At 42.2% G+C, this 20,458-nt stretch overlaps 1 protein-coding gene across 1 annotated transcript in view; it reads right to left on the bottom strand.

The window, feature by feature from the left end:
* The window catches only part of ZNRF2 (zinc and ring finger 2), a 98,541-nt gene extending 82,482 nt beyond the window's left edge, over positions 1 to 16,059 (bottom strand). Inside the window, exon 1 of the mRNA XM_044246310.1 lies at positions 15,494 to 16,059. Within this exon, the coding sequence (XP_044102245.1) occupies positions 15,494 to 15,971 (478 nt within the window). The 5' untranslated portion in view covers positions 15,972 to 16,059. The remainder of the gene's footprint in view (positions 1 to 15,493) is intronic.
* Between the last annotated feature and the right edge of the window lie 4,399 nt (positions 16,060 to 20,458).

Below are 20,458 nucleotides of genomic sequence, written 5' to 3'. Positions count from 1 at the left end.
AAAAAAATTAATATTTAAGTTTTTAAGAAATCACTTCAATGATTTTAAATAATCTCTATTTAAATTTTAAATAAGCTCTGTAAGAATAAAAAATTTTAAATAAGCCCTATGCCCAACGTGGGGTCTGAACTCACAACCCTAAGATCAAGAGTCACACTCTAGGGCGCCTGGGTGGCTCAATCGGTTATTCGTCTGCTTTCGGCCCAGGTCATGGGGATAGAGCCCCACATCAGTCTCCCTGCTCCGCGGGGAGTCTGCTTATCCCTCTGCTCCCCCACCCACTCACACACTCTGTCAAATTTAAAAAAAAAAAAAATCTTTAAAAAAAAAAAAAAAGAGTCACACTCTACATACTGAGCCATCCAGGAGGCCCTTCAATGGTAAATTTTTAATATAAGAATTAAATCTTCGGGCGCCTGGGTGGCTCAGTGGGTTAAGCCGCTGCCTTCGGCTCAGATCATGATCTCGGGGTCCTGGGATCGAGTCCCGCATCGGGCTCTCTGCTCAGCAGGGAGCCTGCTTCCTCCTCTCTCTCTCTGCCTGCCTCTCTGCCTACTTGTGATCTGTCTCTGTCAAATAAATAAATAAAATCTTAAAAAAAAAAAAAAAGGATTAAATCTTCTATTACATACTTCTATATTCCATGAAGAACACATCATATAGGGGCGCCTGGGTGGCTCAGTGGGTTAAGCCGCTGCCTTCAGCTCAGGTCATGATCTCAGGGTCCTGGGATCAAATCCCGCATCTGGCTCTCTGCTACGCAGGGAGCCTGCTTCCTCCTCTCTCTCTCTCTCTGCCTGCCTGTCTACTTGCAATCTGTCAAAAAAAAACAAAATCTTTAAAAAATAAAACAAAAACACATCATATAGCAATTTATAAAGATACTAAACATATAATAAGTCATTATAACAGAGAATTTAATATTTATAAAATTATGTCACTTGGGAGTTATGGTCAATTTTAAATCATCTTTAATAAAACAGAAGAAAAATGATCTGGATAAATACCATTCACAGAATTTTTTTTAGTTATTACCTTTGGACTTCTCACACCATACTTCCACAACAAATACTCTCTTCTTTTCCCCATTCTTCATTATTCTGAAAGAGTTCAAATGTTCCCCCCAAAATGGGACAGACACAAATGGGGGCTTACATAATTTAAATCCCTCTGAAACTAGATCCAATATATCTGAAACAGCTAAAAATCACCTTAAAAAATCTTGCCATTAAGGGACGCCTGGGTGGCTCAGTTGGTTAAGCAGCTGCCTTCGGCTCAGGTCATGATCCCAGCATCCTGGGATGGAGTCCCACATCGGGCTCCTTGCTCGGCAGGGAGCCTGCTTCTCCCTCTGCCTCTGCCTGCCATTCTGTCCGCCTGTGCTCTCTCTCTCTCTCTCTCTGACAAATAAATAAATAAAATTAAAAAAAAAAAATCTTGCCATTAATAAAGGCCTTTTTTTTTTTTTTTAAAGATTTTACTTATTCATTTGAAACAGAGAGAGACTACAAGCAAGGGCAGTGGCAGGCAGAGGAAGAGGGAGAAGCAGGCTCCCCTCTAAGCAGGGAGAGCCAGATGTGGGGCTCGATCCCATAACCCTGGGATCATGTGAGCCATAGGCAGACACTTGACTGAGCTACCCAGGTGCCCCAAAGGCCCTTTCTTCTTCATTTATAGGAAACAAAATACTTTTACATAGCATTTTAATAATTTAACTTCATAACTCTATACCATTGGAACTGACACAATAAATCTAATTCATAAAAATTTAATCTTTTAAGTCAATAACCTGGGGGAAAATATTTAAAACCTATAAACCAAAGACTAATCTGCAGAATATATAATGAACTACAAATCAATATAAAATAGGTAACATAACAAAAAAAAATGGACAAAGTCAAGGAGTAGGCGATTCAAAAAAGAAATACACACAGCTAATAATAAACACCTGAAAAGATGCTTATTTTCACCAGCAATCAGGAAATGCATATAAAAAAAACTTTTTTTTTAAGATTTTATTTATTTGACAGAGAGATAGAAATAGAGCAAGCACAAGCAAGCAGAACAGCAGGCAGAGAGGGAGGGAGAAGCAGGCTCCCCACCAAAAGCAGGGAGCCCAATGCAGGGCTTGATCCCAGGACTCCACAATCATGACCTGAGCTGAAGGAAGCTGCTTAACCAACTGAGCCACCCAGACACCCTGCAAATCAAAATTTTTCAACAAGTGAAATGTAGGAAAAGGTAACACCTAATAGCAGCTAAGTTATGGAAAATTTAGTACTGTCATATAATGGTGCAAAATAATTAGTAGTGCCTCTGAGGGGGGATATCTATTAAAATCAGTAATCTATTCAATTTCCATTAAAAATTAAAGTGTGTATACCATTCATTCAACTAGAAAATTCTACTTCTAGGTATCTGTTGTATAATAAAGAATCTGTCTGGTCTTTGTTCCTGGGTTCCTGGCACAGAGCTTCTAAAACCCTTGGAATTTCCTGAGTGATAAGAATGTCTTCACTATTCATGAGCCCCTGGGATCCCATGTGACTTTATGCTGCTAAGACAATTCAGAATAGAGGCTAGTCACCAGAAAGACCAATCCTCAGAGTAAAGGCTTGAAGGGTGATGAGCCAGGCCAACAACCTCTAGGGAGTAGAGGGAGTGAGTGACTGAGTCCAACCATATAGCCAGTTTTTAACCAACCATATCGACATAATAAAACCCAAATAAAAAGTCTGGACAGCTAGGCTTTGGGAATCTTTCTAATTCGTTAACACACTGTTGCATCAGGAGGGTGACACAGCCTGATTCCATAAGGAGAAGGCAGGAAAGCACGGTGTTCAGGATCCTCTCAGATTGCACACTATGTCTCTTCATTTGACTGGTCTAATTTATATCCTTTATTATAAAACTATAATCCCAAGTATACCATTATCTTGAGTCCTATGAGTTATTCTAGTGAATTATCAAACCTGAGAAGTCATGGGACCTCCCCTCCCACCCCCATTCCTCCAAATTTGTAGTCCTTTGATGAGTACAAGAGGCCTGGGAACCCCAAAATGTAGCTGAAGCTGAAATGAGGGCAGTCTTCTCAGGACACTGCCATTAAACTTGTGGAGTCTGACACTAATTCCAGATGTTTGGTGTCATAATAGTACCTCCCTGAGAACAATCTGTACATATGCACATATTGATAAAGTTGTTTTTTACAATACTGAAGAAGTGTAAACATCCCAAGTGCTTACCAACATAAGAATGGTTAAATATAGGGGCGCCTGGGTGGCTCAGTGGTTTAAGCCTCTGCCTTCGGCTCAGGTCATGGTCTCAGGGTCCTGGGATCGAGCCCCGCATTGGGCTCTCTGCTCGGCGGGGAGAGTGCTTCCCCCTCTCTCTCTGCCTGCCTCTCTGCCTACTTGTGATCTCTCTCTTCTATCAAATAAATAAATAAAAATCTTTAAAAAAAAAAAAAAAGAATGGTTAAATATATTACAGCACATGCATATTATGGAATAGTAAGTATGCAGCAGTTGAAGATTTAAACTTATCCATGTCCTCCCACATTAAAAAAAACTCCTACACCCATTAACAAGAAAAAAAGCAGGTTTTAGAAAAATATAGTAGGACCATGTTCTTGTCAACAATAGGTCTCTATCACAAAATCTCATACAAATGAAACTGTTTTTCTCTGTAAGTATGTAAATCAATTTATCAAAAAGTTACGAAGTACACATACCAAAAAAATGGTAACAGTGACATCTGGGAGTGAATGGGATCACCAGAGAAGGAGTGAAAGTGACTTTCATTTTAAATTTCACAGAAATGGATTCGTATTTCTTAGGCAATTAGGAAAAACAAGAGGACTTCCAGCTGAAGACAACTGCCTGACTACATTTATCAGTCTCCCCTCAGTTCAAACATCTTACTAAAATCGTCAAAAATGTGTTTATTTAAAAGGAATTCAGCCTTTAAAAGGACAGAGGGGGGAAAAGGGATATCGTTAGAATATGGAAAGAAAATGAGTGGGAACTTTCACTGCAGAATCAGGAAAGCAGAAAAGCAAGCTCATTTCACAGACAAAAGAAGTGGCAGGCACGAGGAGAGTAAAAAGAGAAAGATTTACTGCAAGTCTCTTTCCAGTTATCATCCCTGATTTCCAGCAACTAGGCAGCTGTTCCTCTCCCAGGAAGGAATTACACTGGAGGTTTGTTATTTGGAGAAAGAAAATGTCTGGACTTGGGGATAACAGGAATAAAGACAGAGGTACCTACTGATAATGTATATGGAAATTAAAGTACAGCACTGAATGTTACCATTCCTGACTTTCTTCTCACTCTGCTCCTACAACTAAGTTATAAAATAGTACATCCTCAGGGCGCCTGGGTGGCTCAGTGGGTTAAGCCTCTACCTTCGGCTCAGGTCATGATCCCCACATTAGGTTCTCTGCTCAGCAGGGAGCCTGCTTCTCCCTCACTCTCTGCCTGTCTCTCTGCCTACTTCTGCCTACCTGTGATTTCTCTGTCAAAGAAATAAATAGTCTTAAAAAAAAAAAAAAATTACATCCTCCAGGCCAAAAAAAGAGAGAGAGAGAGAGAGAAGCCACCCTAGTAAATATGACCATTCCAAAGAAAAAGACAATAATTTAATTCCTAGGAATTTCTTAATTCCTAAGAAAAGGGGCCCAGACAGATAACTCTGCGTACACAGACAGCTTCCAATGAAAATAAGTTGGGTGATCAGCCAACAATCACCAACATTTGAAGAGAGAACCTAAGGAAAGACTGAAGCCAAACAAAGAGAAAAAGCAACTGGGAGGGAACGGAGTGAGTAACTAGAAGGAAGAATGAAGCATATGCATACACAACAGGTTATCACTAATATTCTTAGAAAAAGATACTATACCCTCAATATAGAACAAAACGAATGAAAAAAAATCAGACAAAGAAGCTCTCAGAAACTAAAAAGATTACAGAAATAAACAAAAGTAAAGAGTTAGAAGGTAAAAGTTGGGGGGAACCCCCCATAAAAGGAACAAGAAACAAAGATTATAAAAAAGAAAAAAAAAGATAAAGCAAAGGATCACTCTAAGCAGCCAACACTGAAATAAAGAGAAAAGAAAAAAGTAGAAGAAATAATCACAGAAATAATTAAAAAAAAAAAAAAAAACCTATCCAAAATGATAGGTTAAGAGTTAGCAGAAAGGGCCTATCAAATATGCAGTGCAGAGTGGATGAACACAGACCCATCCCAAGATCTATAATATTGTTCTTCCACTTAATACCATCTGCATTGTATTTCTATCATTTGCAACTGAAAAGAAAATCTTAAGACTCTTTGACAATGCAATACCTCTAGGTTACAGTAAAAATAACAAGAGGGGGGGGGCGCCTGGGTGGCTCAGTGGGTTAAAGCCTCTGCCTTCAGCTCAGTCATGATCCCCGGGTCCTAGGATGGAGGCCCGCATCGGGCTCTCTGCTCAGCGGGGAGCCTGCTTCCTCCTCTCTCTCTGCCTGCTTCTCTGCCTAACTTGTGATCTCTGTCTGCCAAATAAGTGAATAAAATCTTTTAAAAAAATAAATAAATAACAAGAGGGTAGCAAGAACAGCAAACAATAAATTTACCAAAGATGTTAAAGCCACTTTCGTGTAACTCCTAGGTTACAGAAGAAAAAAAAATCTAAATGTAGCTAACAAAAACACTCCTCAACAGAGTTCACTTACTTAATAGTAATGAAAACACTAAGTATCAAAAGCTATGGGAAATGACTACATGTACCAAGGAATAATCATCGCCTTAATGCATTTATCATTAAAAAAGAACAAATGAAAAATAAAATTAACTAAGAAGCTAAGAGACAGGCCCCTCTTGCTGGCTCAGTCAATACAGCATGCAACTCGACTTCAAGGCCGTGAGTTCAAGGCCCGCATTAGGTGTAGTGCTTACTTAAGAAAACTAGAAGGGCACAATTAACTTCACAAAATGAGAAAGAAAAAAGAGGTAAGGGCAGTACTAATAAAAAAAATCCATAATACAAGTGGTAAAATTTATCATTCAAACCAAAAGCTGGCTCTCTGAATTACATGTAATAACTCACCATGTATATTATATGATTTCTTTGTTCTATTTTTCTCAGATCATATGTATACAAATAGTAGAAATTTATAAATTATCACAGACTAATCACAATTTCAACAAAAATTAGGCATAGAGATGGCCAGAATTTATTAAATTCAAATGATGGAATACACTTATTTTTTTGATACATTAAATTTACGGTAAAAAAAAAAAAAAAAAGAGAGAGAGAGAGCACTGAAGAGAATAATGACTGATGGGTATAACGCAAAATTAATCTACCAACCTGCCCCTTTAAGTATTAAAAACCTCACTGGAGTTTTCACAAGGAGAAAAAAAATGAGATACTTCTGAAATTATACTCTGCTAGAAGTTGCCCTTTCCAAAGGGCAATTCAGCAATAGAGATCCAAAGCCTTGAACAAACACAGCTCTTGGTTCTAACAATCCCACACCTCTGATAAATTTTTAAGAACAGGAGAAACATAAACACATGCATGCCAGGATTTTGACGGCATTTAGTATGTAACAGCACCCAACTGCAAATAAGCCGTATAAACTCCGCCTCTCCGTTCACTCTCACTCACTCCAACAGCTCATCCAGCTGGCTCCATCTTCTAAGAACAGGACATCCAGAGTCTGGCCACTCCTCACCACCTCCAGTACCACCACCCTGGTAAGTCACTGTTACCTTTTGCCCTTATTTTTAACTCCTTTCTTGGCTCTTGACCTCTAGTGCCCACTCTTGAACTGTGGCCAGAGTATCCTTTAAAAGCCCAGTGCAGTTATGATCATCTTCTGCTCAAAAGCTCTCAAGCGCTGGGATGCCTAGCTGGCTCAGTCTGTAAAGCCTCTGCCTTCGGCTCAGGTCTTGATCCCAGTGTCCTGGGATCCAGGGCCACACTAGCTCCTTGCTCAGCGGGCAGCCTGTTTCTGCCTCTGCCTGAGGCTCCTCCCGCTTGTGCTCTCACTCACACTCTGAGAAAGAAATAAAATGTTTTTTGTTTTTTTAATATTTTTATTTATTTATTTGACAGACAGAGATCACAAGTAGGCAGAGAGGCAGGCAGAGAGAGGAAACAGGCTTCTTGCTGAGCAGAGAGCCCGATATGGGGCTCAATCCTAGGATCCCGGGATCATGACCTGAGCTGAAGGTAAAGGCTTTAACCCACTGAGCCATCCAGGCACACCAAAGAAATAAAATCTTAAGGAAAAAACAAACAAACACTCTCAAATACCTCTCCATCTCTCTCTAAAACAAAAGTCAGAACCAGGGGCGCCTGGGTGGTTCAGTGGGTTAAAGCCTCTGCCTTCGGCTCAAGTCATGATTCCAGGGTCCTGGGATCGAGCCCCGCATCAGGCTCACTGCTCAGCAGGGAGCCTGCTTCCCTTCCCCTCTCTCTGCCTGCCTCTCCGCCTACTTGTGATCTCTGTCAAATAAATAAATAAAATCTTTAAAAAAAAAAAAAAAAAAAGTCCGTGGTTACAATGAGTTTTCTGATTCTGCCCCATCCCACTCTTCTCTGCTCTCATCTACCACCCTCTGCACTCTAACAACGCTGGTTTCACAACTGGTCGGGTTTCACAACTTCGCTCCCCAATGTGGCAGGTGCATTCATTCCTCTGGGTCTTTCTAGTTACTGTTCCTTCTGCCTGGGTATGCTTTTCCTTTAGAGATCCCTCACGTCTTGTTCGCTTCCCTCTGCTTGAATGTCAACCTTGTCAATGAGGTTATCTCTGAAAAACTAACATAGGGACAAGTCTCCACCCACGATGTCTACCCACCTTTCCACTCCATTTTTCCCATCACATTCAACACCCTTTGACACACTGGTTTTACTCGTTTACTGTCTCCCTCAAGTAGAACAGAAGGTCCATGAAAGCAAGGATAGGTGTTTTACTTCTTCATTTCTATATCCTTAGGACGGTGCACGGCAAAGTGGGTCCTCATTAAATATTTATTGAGTGGGGACGCCTGGGTGGCGCAGTTGGTTGGACGACTGCCTTCGGCTCAGGGCGTGATCCTGGAGTCCCGGGATCGAGTCCCACATCAGGCTCCCAGCTCCACGGGGAGTCTGCTTCGCTCTCTGACCTTCTCCTCGCTCATGCTCTCTCTCACTGTCTCTCTCTCTCAAATAAATAAATAAAATCTTTAAAAAAATAAAAATAAAAAAATAAATAAAAATAAAAAATATTTATTGAGTGAATTTCGGAACACTGAGCAGCCATCAAAAATGTTATAAAAAAATTCAATGTCACAGAAGAAACTAACGAAGTGAAAAGAGCAAGTCATCAAAAAATATCTAACCCTTGGGGACGCCTGGGTGGCTCAGTTGGTTAAGCCGCTGCCTCCGGCTCAGGTCATGATCCCATCGTCCTGGGATCGAGTCCCACATCGGCTCCTTGCTCAGCGGGAGCCTGCTTCTCCGTCTCCCTCTGCCTACCACTCTGTCTGCCTGTGCGCACTCTGACAAATAAATAAATAAAAATCTTTAAAAAAAATCTAACCCATGATCAAAGAAGAACTCAAGAGAATTTAGACAATATTTTTAACTGCATGTTAACAAAATCACTTCATAATTTGTGGGATTCAGCTAAAGCAATTCTCAAAGGGAAATCTCTAGCTTTAAAATTTTACATAAGAACATCAATCACAGAAGTTTAAAATGAAAAGAAGATATATAGGATAAGTGTTCCAAATTTTGTATCTAAGACATATATATGAAAAGTAAACATCAACATTTGATTCTGGTTATTTCTGGCAGTTAAGTGCAAGTCATTTGCAATTTCTTGTGTTTTTCAGTATTTTCTGCATTTTAATTTTCTCTCATGAACATGTATTATTTTTATAATTAAAAAATACTTCCATCACTTCTTTTCCTTGGGTTTGATTCTAATCGCTGTCTCCTACTCTGCCTGTCTCTTAAAATTCTTGCTTCCCAGATTCCATGCTTGTTCCCCAGTTCAATTTATATTCATCCCTTAGTAATCTTATCCATTTTTTGTCTTCACTTAGAATTTGCTAACTATTTCTCAAGTTTTGTAATGCCCTAAATTACTGATGTAGATTTCCAACTGCTTGAAGGATGCTTCTACATGGAAACCCTGAAGTCACTCAAAATTTAAGAGGCCTGCAAAAACTCATTTCCTAAAATTTTTTTCTTTCTTTTATTTTTTAGACTGGTTAATGACATCACTATGCACCCAGGTTCTCAATCCCATCAGTTTTACCTAAGAAATCTCACTGAAATCTAACTTTTCCTCTCCTCCACCAAAGCTTTAATTTCAATTTAGGCCTCTTCCACTAATTATAGTCTAAGAGAGTTCTTATCTTCCTGCTCTCTCTCCCCTCCTAAGAAGCAGGATTGTTTGTTTGTTTGTTAAGATTTTACTTATTTGACAGACAGAGATCACAAGTAGGCAGAGAGGCAGGCAGAGACAGAGGAGGAAGCAGGATCTCCACTGAGCAGAGATCCTGATGCGGGGCTCAACCCCAGGACCCTGGGATCATGACCCGAGCCGAAGGCAGAGGCTTTAACCCACTGAGCCACCCAGGCGCCCCCTAAGAAGCAGTTTAATCATGAGTAGCAGTACACTAACAGTGTCCAGGCCAAGCAATGCACTCACTGCTCAGGAAGGTTGCCATCCATATCAACTATGACCACAGTGGTGCCTACTTTAAAACCTGGTTAAGTAAAACAAAGGTACAGCACTATAAAATCTTTCAACAAATGGTCCAAACAGACTTTTCTAGTTTCATGTTCTCATCATACTCCTTACACCCTATAATCCGTAACCCTTAACTTTTCAATATGCCCTATCAAAAGCCAAGGCTTCTATGGCTTCTTCCTTCATCTGCAATGTTCGCTGCCCCCCACCGCAAACACACACAAGACTGCTAAATGCTTACACTTCAAATGTTACCTGCCTCTGTGAAGTATTCCTTACCTAAGAAAAGGATACCTTACAAAGCATTTTGTAACAACAGTCCTATTACAGCACTTGTTACAATGTATAATAATCTCAAATTCAACTGAGATCTGAGCAAGTACAGGAGAAACCTTGTTTATACTCCTGAAAACTACAATGCCGGCCCCTTAAAAAAATAAATTCATGTTCACTGAAGCAACATTTACCATACATTATTACAACTTTTCTGAAGTAAATAAAAAATGAATTTAAAAATAATTAGAACAGTTGTTATGTTTGACTCATCAACGAAAGTCTATAATCAACACAGTGGATGGACATTCAGATGGCCACACATGATCCCCACCTTCTGACATTTACATGTCATTCCCTCCCCTTGAGTCTAGCAGGACCTGTGAGTTGCTTCCAACCAGGGAAAGCAGCAAAGCAGTGGTCTTTATGTGATCACATGTCCATATCTATGTAAGAGTGAATGTAGCACCAGCTTACCTCGCTGGGTTGTCTCCTTCGCTGCCTTTGAAGCGGCAAGATGTCATGGGCTTAGCAAATACGAGGAAATGAATTCTGCCAACTTGAGGCAGCTTGAAAATAGACCCTTCCCCAGCTGACTCTCTAAGGAACAACCCAGTACTGGCATACCTTTATTGCAGACTTGCAGATCCACGCTAGACGGAACCCAGTCTCACTTATAGAAACTGAGATAATAGGTATGTGTTGTTTTGGACAGTAAAATGTATAGGAATTTGTTAATAAGGAGAATAGAAAACTTATAATCAAAACTTAAGGTAAGGTTTTCTGAACCCTTCGCTGTTTATACAAAAGACATGTTTTCCCCAATTTCTAAACACTTAAACAAGAGTAGAACAAACCTAATTCATTAGTTAATACCAGTCAAGTAAATGCACAATTAAGACATCTGGGGCACGTGGGTGGCTCAGTTGTTAAGCATCTGCTTCGGCTCAGGTCAAGATCTCCCGGGATCGAGCCCCTCCCTGGGCTCCCTGCTCAGTGGGAAGCCTGCTTCTCCCTCTCCCATTCCCCCTGCTTGTGCTCTCTCTCTGTGTCAAATAAATAAATAAAATCTTAAAAAATATTTTTTAGGTACTTTGCTATATAAAACTGTCCCTATACTTTTTTAAAACCCATTTGCTAGCATACTCAATCATGCACATATCTGGTATATGTAGTTAAGTATAACATTAAGGCAATTCTCCCTATAAACACAGAATAATCAGTATTTTAAAAGCTTGTACCCAATTAACTTTATTGGTAACCAAAAAAAAAGAACGAACCAGTAAGTAACCAGTAAGTGGTTACTGGTTACCAGGCAAAGCAATCAAACTGGAGGGGGCTGGGGACAGGCTGGAGGCACTATCCTTAGTAGTACAAGGACTGGCTTTGCAACTAGCACAGCATCGAAAGTACTCAGGTCAGGCACCTTTCTTATCAGATGATGCCCAGTGCAACACAAACCACTCCTCCCTCCAGCCCACCTTCTACCCTGCAGACCAGAGAACTTTCAGGAGAAAAAAATAAAAGAAAGCTGGAGGTGAAAAAGCAGAAAAAAAGAGAATTTTCGAAATAGTCCCAAAGCAAACTTCCAGGACAGAGCCCACACTTCAGCATAACAAAGCATACAACACCAGGTATCTCCTACAGTGTTTAAAGATATGTGGGATTACAATTGAGAAACATGAACCACCCGAGTTGTTCTTTTGGGCAGTGACCAGGTTGGTAATTAGAAGTGTAATTTTTCTTAGGAAGAAGGAGGTATTTCTCTTCTGCCACACTACATAAAGGTTTTCAAATGAATAAAAGAAAATTCAGAAATAGGAAGTAGATTAATCACAGTATCCCAGATTCAAATATTTTGGCATCAGATACTGGTAAGAAGTGAATGATGGAGAATGATTCATTAACAATTAATGGAGATAATTCACTACCTTAAAAACCTGCATCTTTCTGGAAGATTAAGAGAAATCTGTCTAGAAATACAGATTTCATTGAACATATGCCGTTTTATGAGATAACCCACACTCCTTCAACATAAGATGTTTCCTAAGTAACTGAAGGCACATGAATTAGAGTCAGACTACTGAAACATTCAAGGTGACAACAGACCCTAACAGACTCAAGCCGATTAGGAGAAGGCAGAAACAACTGAGTGCCACCAGTTAACAGTCTAGATTAATTCATTTTACACTTTCACTTCTAGACTCATGTATGGTTATGAAGCCCAGGTACTACCTCTAGAAATAATCTCCATTCACTTGAATGTTTTTATAGTCCAATTTACCTTCCCTACCCTTGCTGGATCATTAAAGACTATCCTACCACCCATAACAACTGATTTTATGAACATTAACAACTTGAGAGTGGAAAAAATGCAGACCTAAAATAAAGCCAAAAAAATCCTAAAATACCACCAAGGCTTTTAAATATTAGCCTATATGTCACTAAAGGCCTGTTTTAAAACAAAGGTGATAGACAAGAGAAGGCTTTTGTCCACTTTAGAATTTCTAGACTTAGCAGTCCGAAAGAAATAGCAAAATAAGAAAAACTGTTCAGTTCTAGGAAATGCTAGGAAATTTCTGTACACTGAATTTCTGTACACTAAAATTTCTGTAACTAAAATATCAGAGAGAACTAAGATTGTATGCAGCTAAAATACATACTCAAATCATAAAACCGACACAGAAAATCTCACTCAATTTGGTAATTCATTATGATGAAACTACTAACAATTCAATACTGTTTTAAAAAAGAAAGAGAGTAGTATACTGTTTAGGTTTTCTATAAGTTACATGACAGCCCAAAAGAGAAAAACAATTTTGCATCTTATTAGTACCATATTTTCTTATTACAAAATAACACAAATACCAATTAAGTTTTACGAAATTACAGCAAAACTTCCCACTAATTTGGAAATCAATTTTTCTCAATTTTCAGAGGGAATTACTTTACATATGCCCAAACATTTATACAATTTGTAACTGAATAAACACATTAATACAGTAAGACATACTAAAATTAAGTCAATGTGAAGTATAATCAAGTGTAATTTTTTACAGTATGATTCATTATCTGAAAATAAATATAAAATAAGACTATCATCTGGCTTCCTAAATCTCAGGATGAGGAAAAATATGCTTCTTTTAAGTTTCCCTGATAAACCTACCCATTGAAATAGAAGTAAAAAAATAGAAGTAAAGCAAATGCCAATAGAAAGATGTTCTTACATAGCGTATTCCATATCCCTGTATCAACTAGGACTTAAGGAACTGACGTATTGATTTGAGTTCCTATCATGTAATGGGAACAAGTAATTTCTCTGATCCCCTTCCACACTCTCGCAACTGGAGTTCCTCAGCTGAAATACCAAACACAGATTTGACTATTTTCTCGTATTTCAGAAAGATGATACAAAACTAGAATCATTCTAAGAGCACGGGAGAAAAAAGCTAATTAGCTGCCATACAAGAGATGACTTAGGACATTAGGGCTCTATTCTCTGCAGAGACCTGGTTAATAAGAAAAGCTGCCACAAGTTCCACAGTATCACTGTGCTATTAGGCCCCAATCATCCTAACCCTGGAAAGTACAAAAAGAACTAAGCACTCAAAACTAGGAACTTAAATAAGGAAAAAGATAAATTTGCTTTACAGAATACTTTTACAAACCAGGTCTTTGTCATTTGCTAATTTACTATGAATTAAAATCCTAAGTGTCAAATATTTGCCCCCTGCTCTGAATGGAAGGTATTTATTTTCAGAAAATAAACCCGTACAGATAAACTAACTCTGTTAAAGGAAATTATCAGCCCTTTAAGCAAGCAGTATATTGTAGTAAGATACTAATTTGACAAACTTTTTCTCATTCTTTTAGCAAGCGTTTATAAAACATCTTTTGATCATAACCGCTAACTGCAAATTTTCACTTTAAAAAGATATTTTTAAAAACCAGCTTATCCTTTATAAATGCACTAAGCTCCCATTCTCAAGAAACTGTCTTTTGTTATTCCTCAGTTTAGTGACTACGGCTGTGTTAATTAAGATCAAAATAATCTTCAACTATGTTAATTATGATTAAATCACAGTAAGGACAGCACTAGTTCTTTTTCTCAAAAATAGAAGTTTTTTTTTAATGGCCCAACTTCAAAAAATATCAGTATTTTTCTTTACACAGCAAAATTATAACAATCGGAATAAAGTAGTTTATAGTTGTTCTATACTGAATGTGCAAAGCAATATTAAAAACATGAAAAAAAATGACATTCCCATCTTCAATATGCTAACATAAATACTGATACTACAGAGAACATCAGAACAGATATTTAACATTACTGAACGTTCCATTCACCAACTCAATTTCTCACATATATAAACATATGAAAAAAAGGGCCACAAAAATGGAGGGAACCATTTCCTCACTGTTCCAGCTGTGCTCACTTGTGAATTTATGTAGTACAATAAAGCAATGATACGGAGATGTTTTTCTTCTATAGACAGCCTATCTAACCAGATAAAACTTCCACAATTTCTTCTCCTGAACTGGGAAGGGAGGAGTGTCTTGATTCGTTTAAGGTATTAACCGTTTGAGGTAAAGTAAATCAGTCCTGGACATAACTGAAGAGGCCAAATTCGGTTTCCTCAGATCAAGTGCACCCTTCCTGTTTCTACATCAAAGCACATCATTTTGCTATTAAAAATTTCCATTTACCGCAAGTGACTTTTCCTGAACTCGTAGTCAACACTGCTTTTCCAAAAGCACCTATGCTTTTGGCAGTTTCCCTAATTAGCGTCTCTTTAAAACACTTTTAAAATGCCCTGTCCAAATTAAGCGGGGCTCATATTAACCCTTATCTAAAGTAGCAGTTCACTGGGGTCAAAAATACATTTTCCATCACACATTCAACCAATTAAACGCTATGCAGTAGGTGGGGCTATTTACACAGACTTAAGGATTACAGCTTTACTCTAACAGTCCAAACGAGGTAACTCCCTCCTTTTTCAAGTAACTCGTATGTTCTTTGAGACCCTCTGACCTCCTGGCCTTTAAAAAACGCTCCCCGCTTGGGTCCGCAGTTAGAACTACGTTTGGCAACCAGTCTCCTCCTGACTTCCTGATACTGAAAGCTACCACCACGAGGGCTGTTGCATCGGTTTGTTTCAAAAACAATCTTTGCTCCGTCCACCCCAAGGAGAAAAGCAAGGGCTTCTTCCACTGGGCAGCCACGGGGAGGCGGGGGAAGGCGGGGCGGGGGGTTACACCCGGTGTCTAAGGAAAGCAAAGCCCGGGGAGCAGCGGGAGCGGCTCCGCCGGGGTTAAGCGGCGATTTTCCTCCCACAGGGGTGAGCCGGACGCACCGCGCGGCAAAGCCGCGGCGCTCAGGCTGAAGGAGAAAAGGAGAAGGGTAAACCCCCGCCAGGCCGCGGCCCACGTGCCGCCCGCGAGAGGCAGGGAACCCGGGAGCCGGGGAGGGGAGGGAGCCGTACCTCCAAACATGTGCGGCGAGAGATGAGCTGGTAAGGAGCCGATCACCAGACGCGGCCCGCCGGGGCCCCCGCCCGCCGGCCGGTCTCTGCCTCCGCCGCCGCCGCCGCCGCCGCCGTCCTCGGGGCTGCTGTGTACCGAGTCCTGCGAGCCGTACGGGCCGCTGCTGCTGTTGGGGATGCTGAAGGAGGACTGTGCCGCGCGGGCCGCCGACGCCACGCTCCCCACGGCCCCGCCGAGGGAGCGACTGCGCGGGGCCGCTGAGGCCGCCGCGGCGCCGCCCGAAGCGCTGGGCTGGTGCGCGCCGGGCACCTGAGCCGGAAACCTCCCGGCGGCCGCAGCCCGCGCCCCGCTGCTGCCGCCGCCGCCGCCGCCCGCGGTCCCATTGGTGCCTCCACTGCTGCTGGAAGGTAGATCCGAGCCCGAGTAGGCGCGGGTGCGGCCGTTAGCAGCGGCCGGGCCGCTCTGCTTGGCGCCCATGGCCGCCCTGCCCCGGGCCGGGCCCGCGCGCGGCGCCCCGAATGCCGGGAGGGCGGGAGCGAGCGCAGGAGCGAGCCGGCAGGGCCGAGGCGCCGCGGCCGGCGCAAGGAGAAGCTCGTACGTCCAGTGCCGCCGCCCCGCGCCCCGAAGGGCGGTCGGCGCCCGGGGCGCTCTTGTGTTCGGGAGCGGCGGTTGAGACCGGCGGTCTGCGGGAGGTCGCGGGAAACGAGGAGAGGCGGAGAGGAAGGAGGTCGGGCTGCGGCGGACGCAGCTCGCTAGCTCCGGCACGAGGGGCGGCTCAGGTGGCTGTGCGGCTGCCGCTGGTTTCGGTTCTGGTGCGCCGCGACGGGTCGCTGCCGCTCTCTGCTGCCGTCGCCGCTCTCTGCGCCCCGGGCCTCGGTACCGCCTCCTCCCGGGCTGCCGCAGCTACCGCCGCCATCCTCCGGCTCACACGGCAGCTCGCGGGTGAGTGGGAGGCGCCCGCCCAGACTCCGCCGGGGCCACCTACCCTCCTCCCCCAGCCACCCAGCTGTTATTAACGGAGAAAGAGGAAAAACGGGTGGCGCGTGAGGGGAGGATGGAAGAGGAGAGGGAGGGGCGGCGCGCGCTTCCCGGCAACCGTCGCCGCACTCCCCCCTGCGAAGGAGGGGCGGAAGGGGGGAGGTTCTGGGCCACAAAGGTGGGGTGCCCAGTGGGGGAGGAGGTTCCCCAGCCCTCGCACCGGAAGGCCGAGGAGCAGCGCGACTCCAAAGTGCACCCGGACTTGGGTGTTTGGGTCGCGGGCGGTGGCCCCACCCCCGCCCCCTCGCACCGCCCCGCGGATTGGCTTCCGCCGGCTGGGCCCCGCCTCTCCCGGCCGTGGCCTTCCCGCCCCGGCCCCGCCTCGCCAAGGTACAGCGGTGTGGTAGGTGCCGCCACCCGTGGACCCGATGATGGACAGGTCCTCTGCCCCGCCCCCTCCTCCAGGGCGCGCCCCCTCCTCCACGGCGGGGCCTAAGCCGATTGGAGGGACGGAGCCCCTCGGGGCGCCAACCAAAAGGCGGCCCCTCCTCTCGCACGTGGCCTCGGGACCCTGGATTAGACCGCGTCTCGCAACTTCTCGTTTTCCCAGCTGGGGCCGAGAATGGCTGTGTCCTGGGTTCTGACGCTCCAATTTGGGTGGTTGTTAACCTGCTGGTTGGTGTTACTCGGAGTGTGTTTTTTAAATAAATCAGAAGCTCAGCAATGTTGATGGTAAAAGACTTAAGAAAGGCGGAAACATAAGTAACAAAGAAGGCAGAAGTCAACTCGATCTTCATTAGACTTACCCATAAAACTGACGGTGGAGGAAGCGCAGTTGGAAGAACTAAAGATAATGCAAACTGACCTTCAGTTGTAAGGCAAAAAGCGTGGGGGCAGAGAAATCTGCACCTGATTTAGGAGATCTGGGGTCTCGGTCTGGGATGGATCAGAACTAAATTACGGTGCAATGAGCAAACTTTACCTTTCTGGACTTTAGTTTCCTGACCTAGGGCACCGACAGCTTTCAAATCCTGTAATTTCTCTAGGGGCACCTGGCTGGCTCATTCAGTTGAGCCTGAGACTCAATCTCTGGGTTGGTGAGTTCAAGCCCCACTTTGGGTGTAGAGATTACTTAAATAAATAATAAAAATAATAATAAAATCCTGTAATTTCTCTAAAATGGAAGGTAGCAAAATTCTTCTCGGTTCGTTTCTAAGTGTGATAGAGTATCTCGGTATCAGAGCATGGTCTGGATATACATTGTGAAAGTTCCTGAAGTGTCCACTATGTGAAAATAATAGCAGCTGGTATTTTTGTACGAACTCCAAAAATAAATACCATCTTTTTTCCACGTTTGTAATGTCATTTATGTAATGATTTTCATCATTCAAGTATGAGAATTAAAAAAAGTAAAGAATATATGTATAGATATAGATGTATTGTGGGTATATATAAAACATCTCAGAATGTATATGTATGCATATGTTTATCAGTGGATTAGTGTGTGCATATATATATATATATATATATATAAATGGAAAAACAAATCTACTCAATGCGAATCTAAAAATTCTTTCATCCTGTTTATGGGCTTACTGAAACCATTGGTCACTTAGTAAGCAGAGAAAATTTTGAAAGGTTAAAGTGGTAACCAGAATGACAAGTTCTCATTCAAGAAGGTATTTAGTGATTTGATCTGATTTAACTTTTATTGAATGAGGCCTTCGGTGTAAAACTCTGGTTCAGCAGGAATATAGAAAAGTAACACACTATTATTTTTAAAAAAGGAATAAAGGACTTTTGCAAGTCTCTGAGGAGCTAACAATTGGTAAGTTAAAGGATTTCACAGTCCTCATTAGATACGAATTTTTTTTTCTTATTAGATATGAATTTTAAAAGTTTAGGTTACTATAATATGGAGCAAATGCCTTTCAGTAGTTAAAGCTATTAAATGAAAAGATTAATGATAAAAACTGTATGGCTCTTAGTCATCTTCAGATTTAATTATATTTTGCTTCATCACATCCAAACTTAGTTTTATTTTTAAATCATTTTTACTCGGATGGTAATTACACCCTAAAGCACTCAACATTTATTCCTAACTAGGAAAAAGAAATCCCCTGATAGCACCAGGCTTCTAACATTCACATCATCGACAACAGCTGGAATTTTACTTACGTCTGAACAATTGTTTGATTTATGGCCCTTCCTCACCAGACTAAATTCCCTGAGAGCATGGAAGGCGTATGTCTTGTTTTAGTTTTAGTTTTAGTTTTTGTTTTTTGCTTACCATTGGCAGTGCTTGGCACACAGTAGCCTCTAGGTAAGTATTTGTTGAATAAATGAGTGGCCAGAAAGTCATTTATAGGCTGATTGTTGGACATAGGAGAATAGAAATTGAAGCTGATTATGAAGCTCATAAAATATGTGTTTTGTGTTAGTTGGTGCCAGGCGAAGCATTAGTCAAGACAAGCTAAGCTACACAGTGGAATCCAACTGCTAAACTTGAGGGCCATGATGCTGGGAAACCCCTTTGTGAGTTCACCTGGTCTGCTCTCTCATCTCCCTTCATACGGTTCCCCATCTGGGTGGCAATCTTGGGTTTCTCTTCAAGTGGTGGCTCAGGGACCCAGGCTCTTATGCAGTGGCTAAGCAGGCTCCCAGATTGCTCACAGAGCCCTTCTCTAAATCCAGTGTACCTGGCTGGCCACCAAAAGGGCAGACATTGAGAGAAGTTTCAGCCAAATGTGGAAAGGTTTGCATCCCTTCTCCCCAGTATCCATGCTGGCAGACATCGGTCACATGTTCTAACTCAACTGGAAAGGGTTCAGGAAATGTGGTCTTATGTGTGTACCCAGGGGGAAAAAAGGAAATATTTTGTCAAGCACATAGCAAGCATATCTTTGCCACACACAAGAACAGTTGCCTGTCAGATATCTAAGCTAGATATTAAATCTTAATGAAACACTATACAATAAAAGTTAAGTTAGATGAAAAAAATTTCTAGTGACAGTTACTATTATTATGCCATCAAAATGTGGGAAAGAAAAACAAATTTTTTGTGTGCATGCAGATCAGCTAAATTCTATCTACTTTAAATTGTGTTTCTAGAAATACCACCTAACAGAACTCTTAATTTAGCCATGTAGATCAGCGATCCTCAAAGAACAGGCTCCAGATTAACAGTATCTGCATTGCCTGGGATCTTGTCAGAAAGACAGATTATGGGGCGCCTGGGTGGCCCAGTAGGTTAAGCCTCTGCCTTTAGCTCGGGTCCTGATCTCAGGGTCTTGGGATGGAGCCCCACATTGCGCTCTCTGCTCAGCGGGGAGCCTGCTTCCCCCTCTCTCTCTGCCTGCCTCTCTGCCTACTTGTGATCCCTGTCTCTGTCAAATAAAATCTTTTAAAAAAAAAAAGGAAAGAAAGATTATCAGACCCCCACCCCAGACCTACTGAATCAAAAAGTGCTTGAATAAGCCCTCTACAGGGTTCTGATGCCCACTAATGTTTGAAAAACACTGATTTAGATAATCACTGGTTAGTTTAAAAAAAGAATACCATATTAAGATGTGATCATCATTTTTGATTAAATGCCCTCTCCATATGGATGTCCCCTGTGACCCCACTCCGATCACACCACCACAGACTAACTTCAGCATTCCCACTAAGTGTTATATTAATGCTTCCTTCTCAGCATTGATCATCCTGTTGATCTTGCTTGTTTGTCACTAAACAGTGCGGTCCAAGAGAGGCTTCACATCCATCCTATACCCCGGCACCTAACACAGTGCCTGACACCTCTGATGGACAAGAAATGATCTGTGAATGAATGAATGAATGAATGAATATTCCTACATGATTGTTTCTTGAAGGTCACACATGACCTTATACTTATCCTCCTTGACATCTCCTATGTGGCATATGCCCTCTCCCCCTTTTCTCTCTGGGTAGGCCTTTTTGATTCTTTCCCCATGAGGACTCTGGAG

The sequence above is a fragment of the Neovison vison genome, chromosome 4, assembly GCF_020171115.1.
Source record: "Neovison vison isolate M4711 chromosome 4, ASM_NN_V1, whole genome shotgun sequence".
Taxonomy (NCBI): Eukaryota; Metazoa; Chordata; class Mammalia; order Carnivora; family Mustelidae; genus Neogale; species Neogale vison.
This window is presented reverse-complemented; position numbering and strand designations above follow the sequence as displayed.